The sequence below is a fragment of the Lutjanus erythropterus genome, chromosome 22 (assembly GCF_056507025.1).
Source record: "Lutjanus erythropterus isolate fLutEry1 chromosome 22, fLutEry1.hap2, whole genome shotgun sequence".
Lineage (NCBI taxonomy): Eukaryota > Metazoa > Chordata > Actinopteri > Lutjaniformes > Lutjanidae > Lutjanus > Lutjanus erythropterus.
Genome location: NC_139338.1, coordinates 2,895,563 through 2,922,659, shown reverse-complemented (window position 1 = coordinate 2,922,659; position 27,097 = coordinate 2,895,563). Strand labels below are relative to the sequence as shown.

At 39.8% G+C, this 27,097-nt stretch overlaps 1 protein-coding gene across 1 annotated transcript in view; it reads right to left on the bottom strand.

Moving 5' to 3' along the window:
• large1 (LARGE xylosyl- and glucuronyltransferase 1) overlaps positions 1–27,097 on the bottom strand; it is a 161,834-nt gene that overhangs the window by 121,562 nt on the left and 13,175 nt on the right. The window contains exon 2 of the mRNA XM_084710864.1: positions 3,534–3,720. Within this exon, the coding sequence (XP_084566990.1) occupies positions 3,534–3,639 (106 nt within the window). The 5' untranslated portion in view covers positions 3,640–3,720. The remainder of the gene's footprint in view (positions 1–3,533; positions 3,721–27,097) is intronic.

Below are 27,097 nucleotides of genomic sequence, written 5' to 3'. Positions count from 1 at the left end.
TGGAAGATTATAAATCAATGCAGAAAAGTCAATAACTGGAAATGTAAAACCCACATCTCTACATTATGATCACCTGTAACAATTTTGTAATGCAGGCTGTATGTTCCTTATGGCTCAGCTGATTGGATGGTGAAATGTTAAACGTGCATCATGTTTATGTTCTATGCTGGGCTACTTCTTAAGTTTTGGTGAGGACTGCTGAGCATGAGCAACTGCAGATGGACACAACCTGACTGGCACACCCTGACTTAAAAGGGTGTGCATCAAGACGCATAGACAATCATGTTATAATTGCATCATAGCCCTCTGAATCGAATTGAATCATGAGGTGCCAGGAGAATACCACCCCTATTCAATACACATCCCTTGCCATGAAAAACAGCCCCAGACCAAAGTGCACAAAAATATGTCGTAAGGGTGCCCACATATTTCAGCCCTGTAGTGCATTTTTCTATCGATAAGACCTTATTGTCTCTGCAGGTTTGCTCTATGTGGCAGCTCATCCAGACAAAGCACTTAAGACCCCAGAGACTCGCCATCTCTCTCTCTCACTGTCAGACAGATAAACACAGAGGAGAGAGGAGAGGAGGAAGAGGCAAAAACAACAGTCAGGATGGAGACAGAGCAACAAAAAGAGGTCAGACATGGAAAGAGAGAGAGAGAGAGAGAGAGGGGGACAGAGACAGGAGTGTGAAAGGCAGAGTCAGAGCCAGTGGAAGCACATTGCTCCTGTCTCACACATTCAGGCCTCACCTACAGCTGATGCTCCCTGCAGCCAGGTCCTTTCACAACTTATCACACTCCCAGAAACTACTCCCCACAGCCAGGAATTTACTGCCAAATCTAATAATTACTTTGCAGACCTTGGTGACTATTGCATTATGGGAGCGTATTCACATACACAGTCTCCAGCGACTGTGACCCCGAGTCAAAATTGTCAATTTAATCATAATTAATAATGGCACAACTGCGGCATTTCAATCCTGCGAGTCAAAGTCATTAAAATTGCTCCAAGAACTCCTGGACTATATTGTCTGGAGGAAGTAATCAACTTTGGACAGGCCTCAGTAATTCATTAATATACCACCTCCAGAAGAAAAAGACGAGGGAAGGGTGACTTTGTCCACAGCAGATTTGTTTCTGGGACAGCTCTGAATGTCTGGTATTTAGAGGCATGGTGAACAGTGAAGACGAACAATCACCCTGTTGTTTATACATTGTACATTATGTAATTCCAACAAATAAATTATTTATTTATCCTTGATCAATGTGCCATTTCTTAAATTGATTACATTATTGCTGAGGGACAAATATGAAAAGATTCTTATTAGTATCAACATCCTATTAGTAGTTTGTTAAAGACAAGGACATATAAGACAGAAGTCAATGTCCTGATGTCAAGTAGGGTCCTTTTAGATACATGTGACTAGGGCTGGGTACTGTTTAGGAATTTACCAACATACCAGTACCAACACCAGTACCCTTTAGGTAATACTAATACAAATGGAGTGCTTCATTCAAACCTTTTGTTTTGAAGGTTCTTCTTTTTAAAGACTGCTTGCAGTGATTGGCTGTGAGCAAAATCATAGAAATAGTCTTTTTTTTCCTAGTTCTAGTCACCAAAAGGATTGAATGCAGGTATCATTTGACAGTACTCCCTGTAATGGGGTAATAATAATAATAATAACAATAATAATAAATATTCATTATACTTATATAGCGCTTTTCAGGATATTCAAAGACGTTTTACAATAATGTCAATCTATACTGTAAAGGTATTGAGTACTGACACGCTGCCCTACATGTGACCCAGGTGGATGTATTTGCAGATTAACAACTCACTATAGCTGCTCACTCTTGTTCCTATCATGTAACAGCTCGCTGTGGCTGCTCTCTCTTGTTCCATAACTCCCTGCAATATTTCAAACTGATCCACTCCCATCACATAGCCAAAACAACGGTTGTCTTATTTTGCAGACAGGTTTGTGATGAACAATCAAGGTCAGTCACTGACAAACACATTGCATTTCCTTTGACCACTTCATAATAAAAGGCAGCTTATATTTCAACAGTTAAATGTGAAGCTGCAGTAGCAGGAAATGTCTGTTTGCATTAGTAGTAATTTAATGCAGCATTTTTTTATGTCACCACAGACGCCCAGTGGATAATACTACAAATGTATAAATATTGCAATACTTTCATGAGTGGCCATTCTGCAGGCTGAATGTGGCCCATCACTTGCTACCTGACAATCGCTGATGTAGGCCTACTCCAAAAAGAGATAAATGTTTTGTTTTTTACATGCTAAAAAGCTGATATCTGTAATATATAATATAATATCTATAACACGACGGAATAGTGCTGAAAATGTGATTATAAGTTTTAAATGCGTAACAAGAGATTTTCAAATTAAACAATGCCATCAGTGCCTGCATTTTAATATCGTCTTGAGGTTGGGGCACAGGGAAGCCTTCAAGCATGCTCTTGGCAATAAGTCTCATTTTATGTGTTTGTGCGTCATTTCTAGTGTTATTGTACATTGTGTTCTACTGCGTTTGAAAGTGAGACTTTGCAGTTGAGAGTTGTCATTGACCTCACCAGAAAAATGGCCGTTGACTGTGCCGCAGCTTATTGCTAAGACAGCGATATCTAGTTGCCATAGTAATTACGACCGGAGTCCGCATTGGCAGGAGGTGGATGGATGAGGCAAACAAACACAGGACTTGCACCCAGGAGACTGAGGTTCATGTTCCATGTGAAACCAAAAGTCAACATCAACTTGAATCGAGACTCATATTGCATTTGCACTAATCTGTCAAAATAATTGCAGTATCATTATTTTTCTTCATCGTTCAGCCCTTTACAGCGGACATGTCATTTGGGAGTCATTGGCAATCAACCTTTTCTGTTCTTTACTTTTTAGGACATGTTGCTAAAATGGTTCACCTTGACTTTAACAATTCAGTATTTTTTATTTTTTAGGTGCCAGAATTGTGTTTCTTTCAATCATTGCCTCATTTTTTTCAGTTGAATCAAAGTTAATTTTGTCAGTGATAGAAAATAACATCGTGATATAACATCAAATTAAAACTACACTTCCTAAAATCTCAAAATGTCCTCCCAGCCCAGATGTCTGGGCTGCTTATTGTCAGTTTTGAGGGGCTCAGAGGTGAGGGAGGCAAACACAATGAAGCAAAGAGATGATATAAAGAAACCACACAGCAATTACTTCAGGTTCACGTAAATGCCAGCTCACTCTTACATCTGTCCAAGGGACATCCTGGACCACATGGATGGCATTATGTGAAAGGAACCAATCACTTGGGGGGTGTCTCAAGCCAAGAAACCAATCACCCCACCGGTCAGTCAGGATCCAATTTCTATACAAGCGTGCACACACCTGGCACACAATCTGTGTGATATCAGGGTTGTAAAAATGATCCAACACATAAAAACACAGATAATCTATATAGTGTGTTAACAAAACAAGAGACCTGATGTGTCTTCACTGGACATCAGAGAACCATTCTTACCTTGAAAGCTCCCGACTGACAGGTATAGCCAGGTGAGTGCTGGGATGAAGAGCAGGGCGAGGGAGGCCGCCAGGAACTTCCTGCGCCCGCGACACATTCCAAGCATCCTCTGGACCGAAGCAAATGGAAAGAGAGGTAAAGTGACCTCTATGTGGGTAGCAGCTGTTGTCCAGGCTGATTCATGGCACTGGAAGAAAGAGAAGAGAGGGAAAAAGTAGGTTAGAGATGGAGCAGACATTTCACACGCTGTATGGACACGATTACAGCCGAGCACATGGTGTCTGCTGTTGCCAAAGGAGAATGCATTTGAAACTCCAGAGCCAAAGGACACATTTTGAATAATTCACTCAAGATTGTAGACTGTGGGACTGTTAATTATTATTCATTCTAGGCTTTAAACAGACAATTGAAAGCATTAAAAACTAGATATGCAGGGAGGTATACAAGGGTCCATACACCCAGTGCAACTCAGAATCAAAGGTGGGTTGAAAGAGCAAAATAGAGAGGCCAAGAGCATTCCTAAACAGGGCTTAAACAGGTGTTTTAACATGAGTTTGTTTGTATGATCGAGCAGAATGTGACACCCTCTGCACTGCATCTTGTTCTCTTTCTGAGCCTGGTCACTGGATCTGCATACCAGCTTTAGTGACATTTGTAACAATGCATTCATGAGGTAATACCAAAATTGTGTCATAGTATGGCCTTTTGTCAGATTAGTATCTGATAGGATAGGATACCTTACCCCAAGCCCACAACCAAAAAAAGTCTATTTAAAAGGTGTGAATCCACGAATCAATGCATTTCCCTTCATTTCCCGAAGGAACTATTATTAACACTGTTTATTCTCAGCAAGTCAACACTAATCCCCAGATTCACTTTGTTTGATGATGTCATCCAATCAAGCTGTAGAACCACGAAGAACTAACGGTGTATTACTGTGCTTTAGTTGGAAAAACAATATTAAAGATGATTTCGTTCACGTATAAAAACAATGAGATGGTCAACAAAAAATGAATTGCAATATGTGTAACTTGCTGGTGGAAAATTACAGATGCAGAGGCAACAACTTCCAGTGTTAAGTTGTTAAATGTTATTACAGTTGGTGAAGAGAGCATTATGACTTGCTTAGGTCTCAAAACTTTAGGACTTGAGACTTCATGCAGAATTTCTCTTTTCTTGACTTGGGACTTAAGTGTAAAGACTTGAGACTTAATTGTGATTTGCAAAATCCCACCTCTGGTGAGTAGTAGCCATATTTTCTTATTTGGACTTAGCTAAAATGTTGTGAGACACCAATTGGGTATGCCAATACAGGCCAAATTCTAACAATGATGTTCTGAAATAAGAACAGAAATACCAACTTTTGGTGGACTTGCACCAAATCGGGTATCGTAGACCTGAAGTACACCAAGGGTTTGAAAACCTATATATCTGGTGTCATCTGTATCATATTGACACTGTACGCCAGTAGAGAAATACAAATCAGTGTTTTGACACCAATTTGCTGCCTCTCAGTTGAAAAATCAGAGACCAGTCTGACATAAAATCTGGCCTACATCAGGAGATGCAGCTCTACAAGTATGAAAAAAAACACATGATCAGAACATATTTGAATTAGCAAGGGGTTGACAGGATATCAGTTTCAGACCCGGCTATCGTCTCATGACAATTAAGCCTCTGGGGGCAATGGCCAATGGGCTACCAAGGTCGCCAGTAGATACCCAGACCAAGACTTCTTTTCCATGCCCAGCTCACCATTGACAGTCTGATCAGCAACTTGAGATGTGAGACATGACATGAGCTGGTTTGCTAATCAGTACAAACAGATCTCTGCATAAGAATACAGATGAATTAAAATAAATAAATAAATAAAAAGTTAAATCATCGTCACACTAAAGCAAATTGGTTCTGAGATTGCATTTTAGCAGATGTGTTCAGCATGTTTTGCTCTCCACACTAATTGTTTACCTGCGTGCAACCAAAGCACATTCAAACATGACTAGTCAATATTACTCAGACTACAAATGGAAACCAGAATATTTCAGATACAGAAAACACTTTGTGCTCCTGCCTGCATATTATGCATTCGTATGCAAATATCTGTTGATAGAGCTTAGCAAGACATGAGCCAAAGGTTTGTGTCATGAGGTTAGGGTTATAGTACTCCTTAATGGCTTACAATAGATTTTTTTAAAAGGGGTGCAAATAAAAATATGTAAATAAAAATAAAATTGAGCAAAAATAATATAGTCCCATAACCACTGGTGCTTTGACTCTGATTACACAAAACTGGTTAAGGTTAAACATGACCAGTGAAATAACTAAAACTAAGTACATTAAATAATTTATATAGAATTTAAATCAGCCACTCACAAAACCACAACTGCAAGCACGAAGCAGCTGAACCTTTTTTAATCTGCCAACCAAGTTTAAAGAGATTCACGTTAATAAATGTTGCATAAATCAGGCAGTCACATACTAATCTGACTTTGATGACCTAAACTAATTTGTCAATTTCTAGCGTGATGCAGGGCAGAGAGTATAGAAGTCTCATTATATGATATTAGTCGAAATCCTCTTTCCGTTACAACCACATTTGTCCAATTACCCGGTTGACCTCAGTCGATTTTTAATCTTCACCAGAGACTGCCCAGGGATGAAACGTAATACCTCTGGCTGGCACTGTGGAGGCTGGCACATTCACAAGCCAGGATGCCAATTATCATAGTGTCACCCAGTAAAATGCAGTAGACGGAGCGGATTTCAAAAATGGAAAAGTATTTCCAGCACTCTTCCCGGCACTTATTCAATCTCCAGGTTTTTTTCTATTGCGGTCTGGGCAATGTGAAGAGCGCATAGAGTGAGATGGGGTTAAATGAGGCTAAAGCAGATTAAACAAGTCTCTCAAGTACGACAACCACTGCTTTGATAGGCGGACTATGACTCATTTCAGAGGCTTCTTAGCCTGTGACCCCTGTGTGATATTAGCTCTCCACTGGAAACTGTGATTTACATTGCAAATGCTACACTGAAGACATTTATTACCATATTCAAGTGAGGTGTCAGACCACCGAGTAAGCAGATCCAGTCATGCAGAGATGCATTATGTAGCAAAAAGGGGGTTGCAGAGCTCAGACTGCAGAGCAGCAGCAGACTGAGGCATATTTCTGCCCTGTTATCAATGATCAGTTTCATTGCTAAGATGTGACATGGTACCATCAGCTGTCACAGCTTTATAACCAGCCTGTTCTCACTCCCACTTGGTCAGTGCCCTCTCCAAATGACACAAAATTAACTATGCGCATCACATAACTGCTGCAGATTTTCCATTCCAAATTAGATGCTAATCTGACATAAAGCCACGCTGTGACAGTATTTTGGTGTTACGTCAGCAATGCATTGGTCCAAATGTCACCAAAGGTTGGAATGCAGATACAGCCTGTTCTCACCCCAACGCAAAATACAGCAAAATACTGCAAAATATGACAAAATACGGCATCATTTCTGGAGGTGCCCTTCAAGAATTAAGTTCTGATGTACCATTAAAGTGAGGTGACCTAGGATAAAGAGTGTATAGAGAAGGTTTGATGGATGGATGACTCTTAACAGACCCAGGACTTTCAAGTCAATGTTGACTGCTTGTTACACTTTATTTTACAGTACACTAATAAACGGAACAAGTCATACTATGAAATTAGACAAAAAACAGAAATATGTTCTTTATTAGACAGTTTTATAACCTTAATTAGACCCTTTTTTAACTTCATTGGGGGAAATTAGGGACTAATTACCACAGAACTGTACTGTAAACTAAAGTTTACCACTGTTCAGACTTTATCAGAGGGTAAGCAGGCACACATTAAGGTCTAACAAGATATAATACGCTTCTCTAATAAAGCCTGATAAGGAACTAGTGAAGGGTCTAATAAAGAACATTACTTCTAGTGTTTGTTGATAATTTAATATGAAGTAAAGCTTGTTACATCTTATTAGTGTGCTGTAAACTAAAGTATGACCAACAACTTTTTAAGATGTTATGGAAGTAAATAAAGTAAAATATAAGTTAAAAGGTTATGTAACGTAGATATGCCTGTAACTTACATATGTTATGTTACATATGTGAACTTCCTTCAGAAAGACACTTATTTGAACCCTAACCTTGATTTTTTCCCAGAATCTACACAATTAGTTTTTGTACCTTTAAGTATGAAATTGGTAATGACACAGGCTTTAGGGGAAAAAAAAAATATCTCACAACATAATTTCTCACATTGTTATTAGATATCACCAACTGCCACTGAGCCGTTCCTCCAGGATTTTGCAGTATTTTTGTGACTGTTGTGGTGAGAAAAATTCCTGATTTCACAGCACCTTTTCTAAAAAACTGCGATGCATTTTATGGCGTTTTCAGGCATTTTTTTTAAATGAAATTGTGGGAGCAGGTGAAAATTGCAAAACAAAATATCTGGTTTTGTTTTGGTATAAATCATTAAAAACAAGGCAGCTTATTACAGGAAGAATAAAACTGCACTTTGTTATGAGATTTCTAAGTAATCTTACAAAAAATGTCAGGATTATATAAATTCTAACATATGCTTTATTTGTAAATGAAGAAGAGCACTTAGGGGGTTTTCCACAATGAAACAAAATCTTTTGAACGATGTGAACATTGAGTCGGATCATTGTATGGGGACTGCTGATGGAACTTGCAGGAAGCGGTGATGATATGATGATGATGCAAATATTCACAAAAGTTGCTTTAATTGGACAAAATTGCAAGCTTTCACAGAATTTATGGGTAGCGGTTAAATTTCCGTTAGTTGTTGCGATTACAACATCGCAACTTCCTGGAGGGACTGACTAAGAGATCTGCAAGCAGGATTAAAATGCATCTTCTGTTAGATGGATTTAAAAGCGAGAAAGCCAGCGCAGTAATGGTGGCTTGTTTGCTTCTGTCTTCAACCAGAAATAGTCTATAGAATTCTTCCTCCAGCCATCCCTCAAAATAACCGAGCAACTCCCTCAGCCACTGCAGCCGCCACTAGTCAAAGTCTTCCAGACAAACAGTCCACAAACTCTAACAATTGAATAAGCCATCAACATGGGGCCTAAATCACTCCTTCATTTTATTCCTTGGTCAAACCTAACTTGTACCATAAAAGCCCCAATCCTCCCTAAAACTCACAACCATTTATAACGTGCGAGGGAGATGAGCTATGAATCACATCCAATATTTTCTAATCTTGCCCCGTACAAAAAGTAATGTGATATCCATAGCCTGGCTTCAAATTTATAGTCATTGCTAGAGATGTCAATGGTGAGCCTTCCCTCGTGGCTCAACAGTAAGTTAATAGAAAATGGAATTTTATATCCACAGCTCAATAGTAAATTGCTGTGTGTTGACACTAAAAGTGATGAGCGATGATTACGGGAGCAGCAGTTTATTGGTTGAAAAAGGCAATGGGGAAACATGCTGAGAGAGTCTGATTGAATTGTTCTCTGGGAGGAAAGGCACTGCAGTGGGGCTGGGAAATGCTCAAAAATGGTAGATTTAGAGAGGTCAGACATATAAATGGCTCTGACAGATCTGTTATGAAATAAGAGTCTGCAGATGAAATAAAAATCATTTCAAAGAAAGACTTGTAAAGGCCGAGGGTATCTAACACGAACAATTCAATCCAATTTTGGGTCAGTTCAAATATAAAACTAGAGTGTGGTATGCAAACTACCAGCTGTCTGCTTCAACAATCTTCAGACTGCCATAACTTCAACAACCCACAGACCGCTATTACTGCCACTTTCATTCATACATCATTTATGAACCTGTGAAGGTGAAGGTTGAACATGTTACATGGTCCATTCACTCTTTACAAAGCACATTTTTCTCCTCTTATACTCCATGCAGATAGTTTTGTTTGTTTTTTTTGTGGCCAGGTTTTCAGATATCTGTCTCTGAGGTTTCTGTCCCCACCGCAAAACATGGAGGTAATTGGAATCTTCTTTGCAGGGTTCACAGCACTTGTTGTACAGTTTTCACTGGGACTACTTACTACAGCACAGAGTCCCCATAAAAACTGTTGAGAGTGTTGGAGTGTGGATTACCTGGGGCTGTCCTCCCAAGTACAATGAGAGAATCTGTTGTTTGTTCAGTGGCCTAATTTGATCTATGTGTACATTCAGCTGACAAACAAACCAGCACGGATGTACCTTATGATTCCTGTCTTGTCTTGTCTTCCCATGTGTACAAAGCCTGAGCCACCAAGAAGGCCCAGTCAATCCTTGTTGATCCTTTGTTCACCCTTTGTTCAGTGAGTTCAAGTAGCTTCCATCTGGTTGCAGATATAATCTGCAAAGATGCAGGACAAATGGATTTACAAACTCACTGGTCCCTGCTGCTATTGGTCTTTTCAGTAGCATTATATAGTTGCATTTCAGTTTGTAGTTTTTGTGTGTGAATTATTATCTGTTGATTGGTGTGATGGTTGTCTTCAGCTGATTTTGCAACAAATTGCCCCTTGGGGATTATAAAGATTATCTTGACCTTCACAGGAGCAAAGATGGAAGTAGCCTTCAAACCTCGCAAGAACCTGTTTGCAATGTTGCTTTCAATTGTTGTTTAAGCATAACCATGTAGGTATTTTTACTGAAAGCACTTTTAGCTGCCTAATAGAGTTGGGCAAGTGGACAAACGTGAAAGAAGAGTTTTGTTATTTTATTTTGCTAATTTAATGGTCTGCAAGCATGAAATTTCCTCGGTGGGAAACCTGTGTAGCCATATTAGCAACATGCTGGTGCCAATTTCAACAAGTAAGGACTAAAACAACATAAAACATGTTAAAACTTACAGTGTTCCAGTTTGAAGTCAGGTCACAAACAACTGTTATTTATCCATCATTGAGCTTAAAATGTTACTGGCAGGCGCTCGTTAAGAAAGCAATCAGGCAGAGTCAAATCCACAGACGTTTTCAACAAAAATAGACTTTATATCCTCTCAACTCTTCTGTCTCCTGAGGCTGAGGGCCAATGTAGAGATTTGTGCTGGTATTTTGACATGGTGTCAATTAGTTTGGGGCCTTTGAACAGCCTTTCACTCAAAAATAAAATACATCTGTCCATATGTCCCCCCTGCCAAGACAATAATGGATTAAGAAGCAGTTCTTTCCTTATTAAACTTAGATTAGTGACTGTCCAACTAATTAGAATTTGGACTGACGAGAGCATAACAACCGATCAATCGATCAGCTGACCACAAGGTGTCAACCCTAGTTTGTTTGATGGCCTAATTTGATCTCTGTGTACATTTAACCGACAAACAGCCTGTAACACCTATGTGAGTTATGAATCCTGTTCTTTATGAGCAAAGGTAAATCTCACAAGGACAAGTTTGAGGTGGATAGGTTCACAAAGCGCCAGACTATGGGAGACCACTGTTCTTTTACCATCTCCTACTAACAATGGTGGTTTCAATTGTTCCCTAAACTTAAGAATTAAATATTTCAACCTGAACCCTGATTGCCTAATTGGGTTAGACGACAGGATGAATGCTGGGATGAAGATATTTGCCTTTTTAATGGTAGGCCTCCAAAGAGACCAGTAATGGCACAAAGAGGCAGTGGACACAGACACACACCTGCGCAAATACATCAGCAGCTGACGTTTGTTGGGTTGATCAGTTGGAAAATTTTCACATCTTGTGCAGCCCTATTGTTTAACCTTAAACCTCAAATTAACCTTAGTTAAAATCTTTTCGCAATGTCTGATATTAAAATTTTGTTTGTCCCTTCCACTTTTTTGTGCTGTCAAAATTGCAAGATTTACAATTCTGACAATTCTACCTGACCAATCGTTCTGCATGCATTGCAACTCTGTCATTCTGTCTGCAAGACCTACAACTGTAAAACTCACCCTCACGTCTCCATGACATCACATGTTACATATTTCACTGCTTTGATTGGTTGGAAGTCTATCCAGTTGCATCCAGTCAGCAGCAACAACAGCACAACACCTCAGACTCAAAAAACTCAGATCAAACTGTCACACTATATAGTACTGATCAAATGTGGATAAATATTCTGTCACTCCATTGCCTATTTCCTGCCTAAAATCTTTTCAGAAACGTATTTCAGTCTACCATTTAGCTGTAATATGAGGAAGGTTGCGAACAGGCCGGCGCTAACAAAGCACCACTACGTTTTGTTGCTTTGATTGGTTGTAGGTCTATATAATTGTCTCCATTTGGCCTGTGTGTGTTGATGATGGCTCTTGGAAATCAAAATTTAACTGAGAGGTTCCAAACTAATTCACATTTTCAATCACCACCACCATGTCCTCCATGATATCCAGGGAGAATCAACTGAAAGTTTCCATTAACAACCTGCTGGCTTCATTCCACCACCAGCAGTGTCTAAATTCCAGGGGATCCTGTTGTTTCTCTTATTTTCATATGACACTTAATGAAGATGCTTCATATTGAAGATGATAGTCAATGCTGGAATTTGTTACTGTGAAGTGGTGACACCAGAGGCAAAATGCGCAACTCTACCATCGGCCTGATCCAGACATTTAAACAGCTGAGAAGAGGAGAGGGAACACAACTTTCAGTGTTCAGGGCTTAATAGTTTAGGAAGCATGACCAAGTTGCTGTTTACAGCCAAGCAGTGGGACAGAAGTAGGCAGCATAAAGGAGAGTCTCTCGACATGATAATCAAGAATGGCCACAGGTCAAAACGATCCACATCATCCTGACAGAAGTACAGAGTGTACTGTAGACTAAACGGCTCCTGTCTTACCCACAGAGAGCAGAGAAATATATTGATTGTGCAGGGGGAGTCGCCTTCCACTTCATTATGTTACCTTAGCTGTACACTTATTAGTATTCTGTGATAGTAGGGAGGGATATGTGCACTGCAATGCAAAGGAGGCTCTACAGTATGTATGTCATTGGGGCTTTAGAAGCGCATGAAGCCATTTAGAGGTGAAAATTCACACAAATCCTCAGCAGCGAGGTGTAGAGCGCATTGGGCACCGGCTGCTTCTCATGTAAATCAGCTTACTGTGCTGAAGAGGTCCACCTGGGAACCCTTTCTGATGCAGTAATAAGATTTTACATTACCTTAAACCCAGTACAAAAAGACACCTTGAGTCATGATGATTAGTGGGATCATTTAGGAGGAAGCCAAATCTCGGATTTCCGCTCAACCCACCATGCCACGGTTTACCACAGGCGGTGATATCTTCCAACAAAATCATGCACAATTAAAAGATAATTCAGGATTGCTAGTACTTATTTCCATAGTTTTGGCCCTCCCCCCGTTAATTAAAATTATGATGATAGGTAGCAATTAAATTGATGCCTACCACCTTAATGTCATTGATATCTGGGAAACCAGCTACACCACTAGCCTGGGAACCAGACAAATTCAAGCTCATGTTTCATTTGCTCTAGCAAATTTGACTGCCCCCCTTATATTCTGACAGAATTTCAACAGCTTTGGACCCGGTCAGGCTACTTATTTTGTGAGCAGTTTCATGTATGAACTACTTTATTTCTAGTAGAACAAAAGTAGTTCTTGTATATTCTACTGCAGAAAGAAAGTAGTTCAGACAACTGTTCACAACAAGGTCTGTGGATTATCTGGTGTAACCAGGCCATGATTTTTGGAAAGAGACACTGACTTTGAATTTTTCAAAAGTATTTTTTGCTGTGCTTTGAGCAACACAAACCAAGTGGCATTTAGCCCCATGGAGAGAAGGCAGACATCTCTATGACTGATATCTGCAAAACTCTGCAACCCACACCGAAAAAATCAAGACAGATAAATAGCACAACAGGCCAGGGGATAAATATGTATTTTTGATTTTGGGCTTAACTGTCAATTTTCAACATGGACTCAAGGACAGTCCAACTCGAGTATAATTAGACCCAATTCAAAATACATCGACCCAAATAGAGCCTCAGTGGAGCTGTATAGTGGGGCTAGTTAATATAGGCGTCACAAATTCCAGGGTAGAACTAAAGTTGATTTTCTGTTAAGACAATGTTAAGTGACAGCTGGAGAACTAAAACCTTTCTAGTTACATCATCAATACTAGAACTGCAACTATTAGTCAACAGCACAGGTCAGTAGATAGAAAATTAATCTGCAACTGTTTTGATACTCGATTAATGGGTCTGACTCATTTTTAAGGTAAAAAAAAAAAGTAGAAGTTCGCTGGTTCCAGCTTCTCTGATGTGAGATGTTACTGTCTTTCTGTTTGATATACAGTGATACAGTAATCTCACTCTGTTTGAGCTTTGGACTGTTGGTCAGACAAAATAAGACATGAAGAGGTTAACTCGGACTCTGGGGGTGGCCTGGTGGCTCATGTGCTGAGGCTGCGTGTCCTCTGCAGCGGCCGTGGATTCAACTCCTGCTTATGACCCTTTGCTGCATGTCATTCCCCCACGCTGTTACCTGTCATATCTTCAGCTGTCTTATCATTAAAAAGGCATAAAAAGCCATACAGAAAAATGAAAAATTAAAAACAAATCAGGTTCTGGGAAATTGGGAAAGCCATTTTTTTTTACCTTCTTCTGATGTTTTAAAGATTCAACAATTAGTGAATTAATTGAATGACATAAATTATTGTTAGTTCCACCCCAAATCATACACAAGATGGACAACAGTATTAGACAATATCTAGTTCTTGGGGGAAAAAATCCTCAAAAGATGTTTGTGAGTGGCGAATTTGTAACTTTAAGTAGGCAATGTATGTCTACTATGTCCAGTAAAGACACAAACCCAACAAACTGTCAAGGAAGGAAATATTCATACATCTGTTTTCCTTATTAAACAGAAAAATACAACCATACAGTCTGAACCTCTCAAATTTTTCTCTTTAATTGAACTAAGGTTAATTGCCTTGTTAGCTTAATTTTAAATGACACTTCATTCAAACTGAACAGAGAAACAAAATAAAACTCAACAAAAACACCTTTGTTAGTCTTTCCACTGTTCCAACAATCACCAGCTCTGGTTTGGTCAGAATAAATCTATAATTCTCCATCATCGATGAGAAAATATTCCAGTCACAGGTTGTTTTCCTGCCTCTCGTTCTTCGGCTCAGTGGGTGTGTTCTGTGCAGCTGAATTGGGGTCTGTTGCTGAGCAGTGGCTCTCACTCTTTCTTCAAAAGGCAGACCATTAAATAGGCAAAATCAGATGATAAAAGCATTTGTCTAGTCCTACCAGGAACTACTCCAGAGCCAGGTTTTGGTTTGTCCTGTCTGGATTACTGTAGAGACACGGCAGTGCAACACACTGGCCTCCATGGAAGAGGACCTGCTCTGTCTAAAAGATGTAAAGGCTCATTCTAAGGTAACAAAAAATATAATTCTTATCTGGTGATTATACAGTGAAAACATATGAATATTATATTCAATTTTTTACATATTCTGCCAATATATCCCCATAAATGTTGCACAAAAGATGTTTAAATGAATCACCTGACATTGTGAGAAACACCTTTAGTGTCGCCATGTCTGACAGAAATTATAGACAAATCCACAAAAAATAATATAAGTTTGGATAAACAAGTTACCCTCTAAATAACTCCTCCACCACACCTCCACCTTTCAAGGTTCAATTTGGGATATATGGAGCTTCTGTCACCATGGAGACCCGCAATCTGTTCTCTTCGAGTGCACTCAAAGAGAAATGGTTTGTGTCCACTCTGAACTCTGTGTATCCTCCACATCCACCTTAAATGTTAGCAGTTAAACCTCACTCAGTGCTGACAGGCAATTCTCTGAGTTGAGTTGTCGGTTATCACTCTGGCAGACGTCTTCTAGCCACACTTGGCATTTTAGCTTCTTTTCATATAAAGCAGCATGATACATTTTCACTCCAGCTGGAAGATGAACTACTGTTTAGTTGAGAGGGACACAGACCTTTAGTGGCCCAGATGAAGCAATTAATCACGTCCGACTCCGAGCTTTAGGCCAAGCAGAGGAAAAAACACAACACATCCTACTGAAACATTCATCTTCATGCTGATTTTTTTCATCTCACTCTGGCTGCAAGTCCTTTGCTGTTGTCAACAGCCAAATAACACCATGAGGACGAGAAAGCACTTTTAGACTGTTGGTGGGTTTGTTGAGTTCCTACTTTTACAGAAAAGTTTCATTGAACCAGTCTTCGCTTGTTACTTTGTGAAAATGACTTTAATAACCTCACACAGAGCGTGACTCACTGATGATTTTGGTGTCCTTGTACTGCAACCCAACCCCCACACCAACACACCTCAAAACACATGCCATGGGGAGAAAAGTAGGGCACGGCACTAAAAACAGAAATGGTGTCATCAGTGTCTTCCCCATGGAAGCTGAGGACTGTCAGAGTGGAAGGTGACACTTAAACACAGGATTCAGCTTCTAATTAGCAATGGCACAGGAGATCAAACCTGAATTGTCTGTGTAATCATTTAAATCTTTCATAAGATTTCTGCAATTTATCATTTATTTGCAATGTTTCAGTACTAAACCTTTGCCTGATGAAGGTCTAGTACCGAAACATCGCAAATAAATGACATATTCAAAGTTAGACAGTGTGGGAGAGTCCTTTTGCAAAAAAATAAATGTACAAATCTCCATTAAGCTTTCGCATTTCTCATTAAATGACCATCCCTCTGCAACAAGAATTCTTTTCTTGGCCATTTTGCTGAGCTGCTGCAACATTACTAACTACAGCCACTCTAGACTACTGGACACTGCTGGAAACAGCTACTTAACACTATCAAGAGTATACTGCCAGATATACAACGATATGACAAAAAATAAACAAATTAAGAACAAATGCTTTCTGGGACGTGTCGTTTAATGGACAACATACTTCTACACCTCAGCATAGAAATAAATTATAAGAATTATACTCTTCTTGTTCACAAATGATGAGTGAACTGACTCATAAATTACTCTTCTGGTTCTGTAATTTTACAGAATAGATTATGAGACTGACAGAAGGATGGGAATGAGACAAAAACTTGGAAATACAAATCAACCTGCTACTTCAGCACCACAGACAGCTCCATAGGTTTATCAACACACAGCACAGTTAAAGCCCCAAAACATGAACAGTGGTTAAAATGCTTTGGCTGGCTGTCCCATTGTTTTCCTATGGAGAGAGCAGTGGTGCCTGCCTAAGTGGCACCACTACCCTCGGCATGGTGCACCGCTCAGATCTGCCGCTGTCTGCTGCGCTCAATGTTCAAATTATTTGACCTTTGACCTCATTTGCTGCTGACCTTTCAAAGCACAACCAATGAGATAACAGCTGTATGTGACGACACTGGCAGATGAGATCACTGATGTTTGGAAGAGACACAAGCAGAGAATTTTTGTCACATGAAGGCCTCTTTAGACTGCGGATATTTCAGAGCCATGGTCGGGGCCACAGATTCTAACTATGAGAAACAGACAGAGAAGGTACCATTGGGTATCAGTACTGAATTTACTACCCAACTAGAACTGCAACAATTAATCAATTATTAAATAAATTGCCAATTATTTTGAAAACCGATAATCGGTTTAAGTCAAACCGAGCAGCCTCAGTCATTTGGCACATGTTAGAAGATCCTACATTGGAGCAATGGCACTGAAATATTCCTCTGCTCTGCTTTTACTATATGATGTTTGCACAACAAATAGCCTTGTCAACTAAAATGTTTTTGGATTCATGGGGAAACTGGAAAAAAAACTAAGCTGTACTAGTGTCTCTGATCTCCTGTGCCAGATAATATCAAGCTATACGTTCCACAGCAACAAAAGCAAACAGATGGGTGGTTCCTGTGTGTTTGTAAAACCTCTCCCCTGCCTCCCCCACTAAAGACAAACTATTTTATTAAGGCAAATACCTCCTGTTGGTTCCTCTGTTCCCTAGAGATATACTGGAGCTTCATGGTTCTGTACAAACATTAAAAACAAATATAAAGTCCAAACAACCTTTGTCCAATTCAAATATTAATGATAATTACTCTGCTGTTATTTTCCTTTTCCACTGTTGCATCGCCCACTCTTTGTAAATGGGAATGGACAAAATAAAAGTATAATAAGCAATCCAATCATTGTCCAACAACATAATGTACCTACCTCAGCCTCAAAACAGCCAAGCTGAATCAACACCTCTGAGAGTCTCCAGAATAAATAAACCATCATGAGCTGTGCAAGATTTACAGCAGGGCTGCTGTTCATCATACCCAGCCAAGCACTGTGGGTTTATTTAGTATTTTAACTTTTAAGATCTCTGCCTCTGAGACTTCTGTCAACACCTCAGTACAGTGGAGGTGAGTGGTTTTTGTTTGTGGTGTTCACAGCACGACACAACCTCTGGAAAACAGGGGTTATTATTTCTTTTTTTATCTGCAAAGGCTTCTTCATCCTGGATGCAGAAAAAACAACTCTTCTAGCAGACAGAAGGCCATCAGAGCTGCAGCCCTGAGATTTGTACTTGAGTCAGACTTCAGTCTCTGTTCCTAAACACCTGCCTTACAGCTCTGAGTGGGTTTAAAACTAAGACCCAAACCTGACCTGACGTGACTGAACAAAGCCCTGTTTTTGCTTTATTTCATCCAGTCATCACTTACCATTAGCTCTCCAGGCTGAAGCAACACAGTCTCTACACTCTTAGACATAAGGGCTCCAAAAGTGTTCCTCCTGGAGGGCTTAGGTTCTACCCAGAACCATTTGGTTCTGAAGAACCCTTTCTTGAAGAAAGGATTTGTTAAGGGTTGACTTGTAAGACTACGGGTTCCATTAAGAGGAAAGTTCTTCAAGGACTGTTGAAATCCTTGAAAAACTCTTGTCAAGGGTTCTTTGTACCATAATATAAAAGGGTTCTTGATAGACCCGCCTGGGTGATTTCTAGATAGAAACTCTTGGAATGTAAATGGGTTATCAATAGAGTTCCAAGGTGTTAGATGAGACCCTAGAATAAAAAAATGGTTCTAGGTAGAACCACCTGGGTAGATTCTAGATGAACCCCTTGGAATAAGAAGGGTTGTCAGTAGAACCCCCTGGGTATATTCTAGATAAAACCCTTGGAATATAAAAAGGTTTTCAGCAGACCCCTGGGTGCATTCTTGTTAGCACTCTTAGAAGGTGGAAAGGTTCTGGATACAGCGGCTAGAGGCTGTGGAACCATTGTACCATAGAAAGGTTTCCTTTAGAACCTCTCACAGGGGGTTAGAATCTCTACAAAAGGTTCTACCAGGAACCAAAAAGAGTTCTCCTATGGGGACAAGCTGAAAACCCTTTTTTGGTTCTAGTTAGCACCCTTATTTCTAAAAGTTTACACTGTCTCTTTTGTTCCTCCCTCTGGGTGTTGCATATGACAAACCATGTATGGATGCAGACCACTGACAGCAGCAACAGCTTCTTTTTATTTTGTCTCCCACATCAAAAACAAAACTTTGCCAACAACTCCTGATGATGTTATGAGAGGGCCCAGTGGTCAACAACTGTCAGCCACTGATGATGCCCAACGATAACAGCCACTATAAATAACATTGAACTGTTGACAACATTTTCATTGTTGTTGGAGAACTTCACCAATATGACGCAATCATAAAGTTTTGCTTTTCTTCTCGCTGAAAGGCCTGAGGTAGTGGAGCACACACAAGATATGCAAACAGATATTTCAGGGTGTTTTCACATCCATTTATTGTGTGGACACAAAGTTCTAGTTGTGAATGTACGCAGAGTTTTATGCATTTGTATCTTGGTCTATATAGCCAAGGCTGAATATACTGTCCAGCACTTTTGGGTTGTCTCATTCCACTGCACTGCAGTTGTGATTCATCCACCACACAGCAAGATGCCTCACCAGCAGCGTTTCTGCATAGGGTTTTTATTTTGAAAATTGAGCGGCTTTTCTCCTCTTTTTCTGTGTCTGACTTCCTGCCCACTCGATCTGCTCTGTGCAGATTGACGCAGCACCCATCAAAAATAGACTTGGCACATATTTGAAGCAGAGTGCACTGGAGAGCCACCCACTGTGACCAGAACTAGCTACCGCTCGCTCTAACACCTTTCTCTCTCTCTTTTTCTCTGTACTCTCTATTATTTTCTGACCCACATGCACTATCAGGTATTGAAATTTGGCCCAAGCATAATTCTCATAAAATCAGGGATGCTGTGTGGCCCTGTGTCTTCAGTTAATCACCTTTCAGAGAGCTGCATGTCACCCTGCCAGGACTGAAAAGGTTTTAGTCCTTTAACAGGAAACTGTATCTGTACTGACCAACACTGTGAGCTGAACAGAAAGTAAAAACATGCTGCTGTGTCAGTTGTACAGGAGCAGAATGGAAAACTTAAATAGTGGAACAAGCCCATCAGAAACAGGCAGAAAGCTCTGGAGGCCTACAGCTGGGTGTCTGATAGGTGTAGTGGTTTTCTTTGGACATCCCACCGGGTCAATATGTCGCCTCCTCTGCACAAATCAATAGCACATGCCCCTGGAGTGAAAACCTTTATGCCAACGAAGCAGAGGATCTGTAGGTGACAGAAAGGAAATATTTCAAAAGTCACATGCTACATCAGACTTTGATATATGAATAATAACTTCTCACTGGAGTGCATCTGCATCCATGATCTCTGCCAGGTACACAAAGGTAATGACCAACATTATCACTGATTCAAGGAGCTGATACTGTGTCTGAGGAGCAGGAACTCATTTTTGGAGTTTAGACTATTTCCACAGTCCCTGCTTGGTGCCACAGCGATGCTCTGGCCTCTATCTAATATCTACTGATTACAACTACACAGAGAAAATGAAAAGCAGCCCGGTGGCAACACAGCACGCTCAAACTGGAATGTTTAGAGAATTAGAATGAATCAAAGTCAATCAATGGAAAATAATGAAGAACCAATTACATCTCCAATCAGGGAGTAAGCCACTGAAACATTCTTTGTTTACTCAATAAATCAACAGTCCTGATGAAGAAATATTATGATGTAGTGACATTTTAGTGGCAGACTCTGAGCTAATTACTGCATTAGTACTCTGAAGCTATCAAGGAAAAATACCAGCATAAAAGTATTCCAACACTCACTGCAATGCAATGTAGCAAAGTACTGTGGACATACAGTGTTTGGATAATCCATTAGTTTGTTAGTTTGCAATGTATCAGGTAAATAGTGGGATTTAATCAACCTTCACAAAAGGTGTGCAAATGCATGGTTGATTGAATTTTGAGTCTGTAAAGCTCAGAAAAAAAAATCCAATTATTCTTTTTTACATTTCATCCTGTAGCAAACATCACCTGTGTCCATAGAGAGGATTTAGCATCCAAACTGGATTACAGACCAGGTTTTATTGCTTGAGTCTGATGGGAAAAAAAGCAAGTGACTGTCACACAATTCACCCTGTATGATGAGTCCATCTCATTTGTTTGATGTTATAATATGCCGGCCTTTCTTTAAGTCCTGTAACACTGAAATATGTCACACTAAATAATGGAATAGGCTATTTGCCAATATTCCAGTCGGCCCTTCTTATGCTTCTTGGGCAATGTGGCATGTGTCGTGGAGTCTGGCCATAAAGTCCTTGCTTGTGAAGCATTCTTCTTAGAGTTGACACTGAGTCATTTGTCCCAGCCTTCATCAGGTCATCCTGTAAGTGTTTTGCACCAACACAGTTTTTTTCTTTGTTGTCCTGATGAGATGGCTAAGGCCTCTTGATGAAACTTTACTCCAACAGCCAGGCAGGTTTGCTGCTGCGCCATATGTTTTAAACTCTGACCGATGCTATCATTGGCGTCTGTAGGAATGTTTAAGGTCATAGAAATATTTTTATATCCATTGCCCTTTTGGTACAATGAGATTATCTCAGTTTTTCAGTTTCTGTGACAGTTCTTTCTGTCTTTCAGTCTTCACCATGGTTGCAACATGGTTATTGTGACACAGCAGCATTAACACAATATCCCCCTACTCTAAAATACTACATAATTAATTTTCTTTGTTCATTTGCTGTATCAGTCAACTGATAAAGATGTAATTTAAAGTGAAATCTATCTCTGCAAAAAAGTTTTAAGTTACGAATCCTTACAACAGTGCTGCTGCAAAATAGTGTTGAAGGGCGACTTGTTTTGGTGGAACATTTGCACCTCAGGAGGTGAGCACTGGTGTTAAAATGACTACATCACTGCAAAAGAAAAGCTAACAAGTACTAGCTTGTTTAAGTTTGTACCATTAGTGTCCCGGGTGCTAATTTGTCATTCTCAGTGTGTAGGTTGCAGCTCGGAGGTTGTTCTCGTTTCTCAGAGACTTTGAAAACAGATAGAAGAAGCTGCGACACCATGGCCAATGACAGGACTCTTTTTTAAAGACTTATTTTAACCTGTGACTTTAATATCAGCAGGTAATGAGCAATGTACATAATGCTGATGGACAGGGATATATGTCTTGTTAGGTTTAAATAACTTGCACTACATTTTGGATGATTGTATTCAATGCGAAAGTCCAATGCCAATTCAGGATATATCCTTAAATAGTAAACTAAATACACATATTATGATTTTTACATGTAGAGTCAGTTTATGATACTATGCTTTGACTACTACTATGCTTTGTACATTCCGGTGTTGATCGTGTTGCAGTGTTTGGGGCACATTCACATCCCCTGTTCTGTCACCCTCCACTGCCTCTGCTGCAGTTGTATAGTCTTGTTTTGGCAGTGTGTAATGCTGCTCTCTGGCTTTTGCCAGCTTGAAAAAGAAGAAAAAAGGTCTGAACCTCATATTGTTCATGTTATTAGTGTATTTATAAAGCTATATATATTGCATTTGGATGAAACCATGCTCTGTAACAACTTAAACTATCAATTTGTGCTGAGCTGTGATTCATGTGCATGTACACCAGTGATCAGTGTCTGGCACACATAAAGAACCCTGTAACCATGTCTACATAAATTGATGAAAAATTTCAAGGCACTTTTAATGTTTCATAAACACTAATGTAAAGACTAGGCACCGGAACTTATACACTTATGAAATCACAAAAAAAAAAAAATCAATGCTTAATTTCATATGCATCTTTTTTAAAAAGAGACAGAATTGAGCTGCCCGTCAACATGGTTCACACCCTGCCCCCAGTCAAGCAACTCCAACAAGCATGTCAGAAAATAAGCCCAGGCGAAGCACCACTGGACATGCACCTTGGCCCATGTTCAGGGTTAGCCATGTTAACTGGACTGAAGCTTCCCCGCAGATGACCTGGCTCCATATTTACAGAGGCTCTGTCTGACTACAGAGCAGCCGTCCGTTAGCCTTCTGTCCAACTTCAAAATGAGCTAATTTGTTTGTTATCCAACATTTGGCTTGCTAATTCTCTGCTCCAGATGTGTCTGAGTGCCTAACGGGCATCACTTCATACATTTGCATTCAAACTACACTGTTTTAATCACATTCATCACCACTCATTGCAATTAAAATGTCTGTCATTACCAGTTAAATTCAGCAGACAACAATGAGTCACCTGGGAGTCAACTTCAGCCAAAGGCTATTTCACTGTTTTTATTTCCATTAGTCTTCTGAAATGTCACTGACATTTAGCGGAGAGATCACACAAAAACCTGCAACATTTCTTAGAGATAATTTTCCCACCACCAGTGTTACCCATTACACCAGACATTTTACAAGAAAAGATGTTCATCAATGATGCTCAATAACTGGAATGTTACAGGTTGATTCCACTGGGTACAGCACTTCTGCACCATGGTTTTCATCCATCCTCCACATGAGTGCAGGTCCCACCAGCAATGTTTCAGAAGTGTTTCCACAGCAGAGCGTTATGCCTGCCTGATTATGCTGACTTGCTCAAGATATTGCTGATTTGGTCCTCTTTCCTTGCTTTTTGTGCTTCTACCATGGATAAGTAGGCTACATAGTTAAATAGTCTTTATGAGTCTTTTAATGAGTCTGCAAAGGGTCTTTTATTTTGAAAATTGACTGGATTCTTTGTGCTTTTTCTGTTTCCTGACTTCTGCTGGATCTGCTGTGTGTAGACTGATGCAGTATCCATCAAGGTGCTGCTGGTGGAATCACAAGCACTGTGACAGTGATCAGCTCTGGTTTAGCCAAATAAGCTTTAGTTTTGACAAATTTAGCACCAGTAGTGGTGAACAACAGAATGTCACTTTTATGTCTGCACACATCCCAGGACTAGGACTCCATGTAATTGCCCCATGGATGTATTATTAAGAACGGGACACCAGATGCAAAGATGACGCCTGTTCAGTCCAATAAGACTTGCTCATCTGGTGCATATTCAGAAAAAAAAAGTTTTCTAGCTTCAGAGATTCCAGGGCTTTAAGGAAAATTTTACATATATAAAACCCTCCATGGATCAATATACTGTATACACACAATTTAACAAGTGATGTTGGTCAGTAAATGACACTTTAATTATTCTTACCCAGGCAGAAGACTGTTACATGTTTACAAGTAAACATTAAGATTTTGAAGTAACAAAGACGTGACAGGAGTGAGATGACAGGGAAGAGGCACAATGCTCGCATGGGTTTTGGCATTTGGTGTGCAAGAGGGAGGACTGGCACTGCTGGAGATCAGCTCTGAGGTAAAAAGTAATGATACCAATTAGAGCTGTGAAGGAGCCCCCTGATTCAAACAGCATGTTGTCAGTTGAATCATCATCCCATTTTCTAGCTGTGTTATTGCACACAGAGAAAAACAGGAAACAGGCCACAAAGACATGCAAGCTTACTCTTGTCTCAGCACCAGCTAACTTAAAATATGTGATGGAAACAGATCAGGCTGATGGGAAAGGAGAGCAGAGCAGCAAGAAAGGTGTCCTGTTTCTTTACTTTCTTTACATGTCGTTTCTGCTCTCTGCCGAACGCTGATGAAATCTGTTTAAATACTAATTTACCAGATGCAGGTACAACCTTCTCTACTGCCGGTAACTGTGTCTGACCAAGCTGTCAGCACCCACACAGGACAGGTGCTCATCACTGCTCCAGGATTTCATTTCTAAACTCCGACCAGGATGCACTAATGTGTGATTATTACTGATGAAACCAGGGTTAACATATAGGCTGTCACAGGCTGTGGAGTTTTAACTAGGTGGAGGCGAACAAAAGCCAATAGACAGGGATAAAATGTTTAGTGGATCAAAACATGTCAGTTATGGAATTAATCTGCAGAAAACATTTTTTATCAAAATAGTTCAGCCCTACTAATGAGGGCTGGGTTCAGCTGTGTGCCTTTTCTGTAGAAGTTAAAGTTTGGGCCACCAAAAATGTTACCCTTCTCAGATGGTTCTGTTTAAGAAACCATATGGCATGTCAGGTTACTACAAAATGTACTTTGACCACCAAATTTAGGGGCTTTATAGCCTGAGGATCCAGTGCTTAAATGTATTAGCATCTATTACTGCTGAACATCACATTATGGCAGTCTGTCTGAATCATTACTTTGTAATTACAGTAGTTAACTCACATGTAGTCCCTGAATCATTAATTTGTATTGCAAAGTTTGTAATAACTGTAGTTAATTATGAAGTCTCTGAATTTTGTAGTTATTTCAAAATAGCTATATTTTGCAGATAGGATGGAATGATAAGTGGTAGGATTTATTTTTCCTGAAAATGCTGTTAAAGATGACAGCCCCATTGCCAGTGCTGCTGGCAAAAAAAAATGGTGGGACATTTCTCCCTCAGCTGGGAGCAGAAGATGGCACTGAAAGAAGCACAACAGGAGCACAACCTCCCAGAGCACTCACTCATCATAGAATGCCTAACCAAGTGGGGCTCAAGGCGAAAGATGATAGAGAGCGTCTTGGCACGGCGGTGGGCCATATCTGATGTTCTCTCTGCAGACTGAAAAACATGTCATCTGGTTCTCTCCTGGCAATGTCAGTCTGTAAACCTGGCATACACCAGGTACTGATCTCTTTCCCTGAGTGTTTCCTATATGAAACCAGTCTGTCATCTCTTGAAGACATCAGTTCTTGCAGAAAAGGAAGATGATACAAACTACTGCAGTGAAAATCCTGGGTTGATGACCCAGCAACACAAAACCTTCTGGTCACGGCATGCTTCATGGACCACAAGTTCAAGGTCAGCTGCATCAGCAGTGAATAGGTCCAAGACATCAAGACTAAGGTCGTAGAAATTAAAGAAACACTATGAAAGGTAATTAAGGTATAAATTTGAATGATATGACCCAGAAGGATAGAGTCGAGTCACAAATTTTATGATTTTAGTCTTGAAAGACTTGCAACTCAACTTGGACTTCAGATACCAAAGATCATTTTGTTCATGTACAAAAACTACAAGGTGGTCAACACATCAACTTCCAACTTTGTTTACTATTTGAAGTAACACAAAAAACAGTAAGTTGAGGTTCTGTTGTTAAAATGGAATTACATTTGGTGATGAGCCTATTAGGATGAGACTTGTTAAGGACTCAAAACTCAAAGTTTAGGACTTGGGACTTGAGCGCAAAGACTTGAGACTTACTTGGTACTTCGTCTCACCTCTAAGATGAGCACTGCTGAGATCCAAGATGCCAGATACTCTTATCAGATGGGTGCATTATCTATACTCTTCTGTGCATTCTTAATTGTCTCTCTGATTTTAGGGAGGGACACTGTCTGACAACACCAAAGCCCAAAGCATAGAGCCAAGAATGCCAAGTGAATTTTGGCCAGTTTACTCAAAACAAACACCGGCTCCACTCCCATCACATCTTCCATGCTGCTGAAGCAAGCTGTGGAAGCTGAACTTAACAGCTGCTTGCTGTCCCTCAGCATCGACAGCAAAGCAAACACTTTAGCTCAGTGGAAACTCTACAGTGTCAAAGTGATAACACCTCAACATGCATTTCACAATGAAAGACAGACAGAGACAGACTTGGGGAGCACAAAACTGTTAATTGCACAAAAAATATCCAAATTATCCTATGGCTGTTCATTACAACCAAGCGGGACACGGAAGCCTCTTGTCTTTAAAAGCTGCTGCCCTTCAAGCCATACTTCATTTAGCCACATAAGAGGTGCTGAGAGACTAAAAATACTCCTTCAACAGGGAACATTTTGGATTTTCACACTTAAAGCCACTAATCCCCCAGGACTGAATGATGAGGTGGACTTTCTGCTGTTTCTCTAATATCCTTTGGCTGTCTATGTGCTCATACTATCCCGAATAATTATAAGCTACTGTGAAAACTTCAACATTTGCTTATTTAAATATCATGTATGCTACATTGATGGTTCGGTATGATTGTTTAGTAGACTATGATTAAACAATGCTTTCAGTGCCTTTATACTTAAACATTTTACTGTTACATTAGTATACTTAATATCAGTGGTGGAAAGAGTACTGAAAATCTGTACTCAAGTACAAGTACTGTTATTTTACAAATAAAACTACAGGTGTTAAAATGCTTAAGTAAAAGTACAAAGTAATCATCTCAGAAACTACTCAGAGTCTTAGTTTAACATTGATGTTTAATATATCATCAATAGCAGACATTAAATCAAAGAGGATTCTGTTTTAAATGAAATGTTCACAGA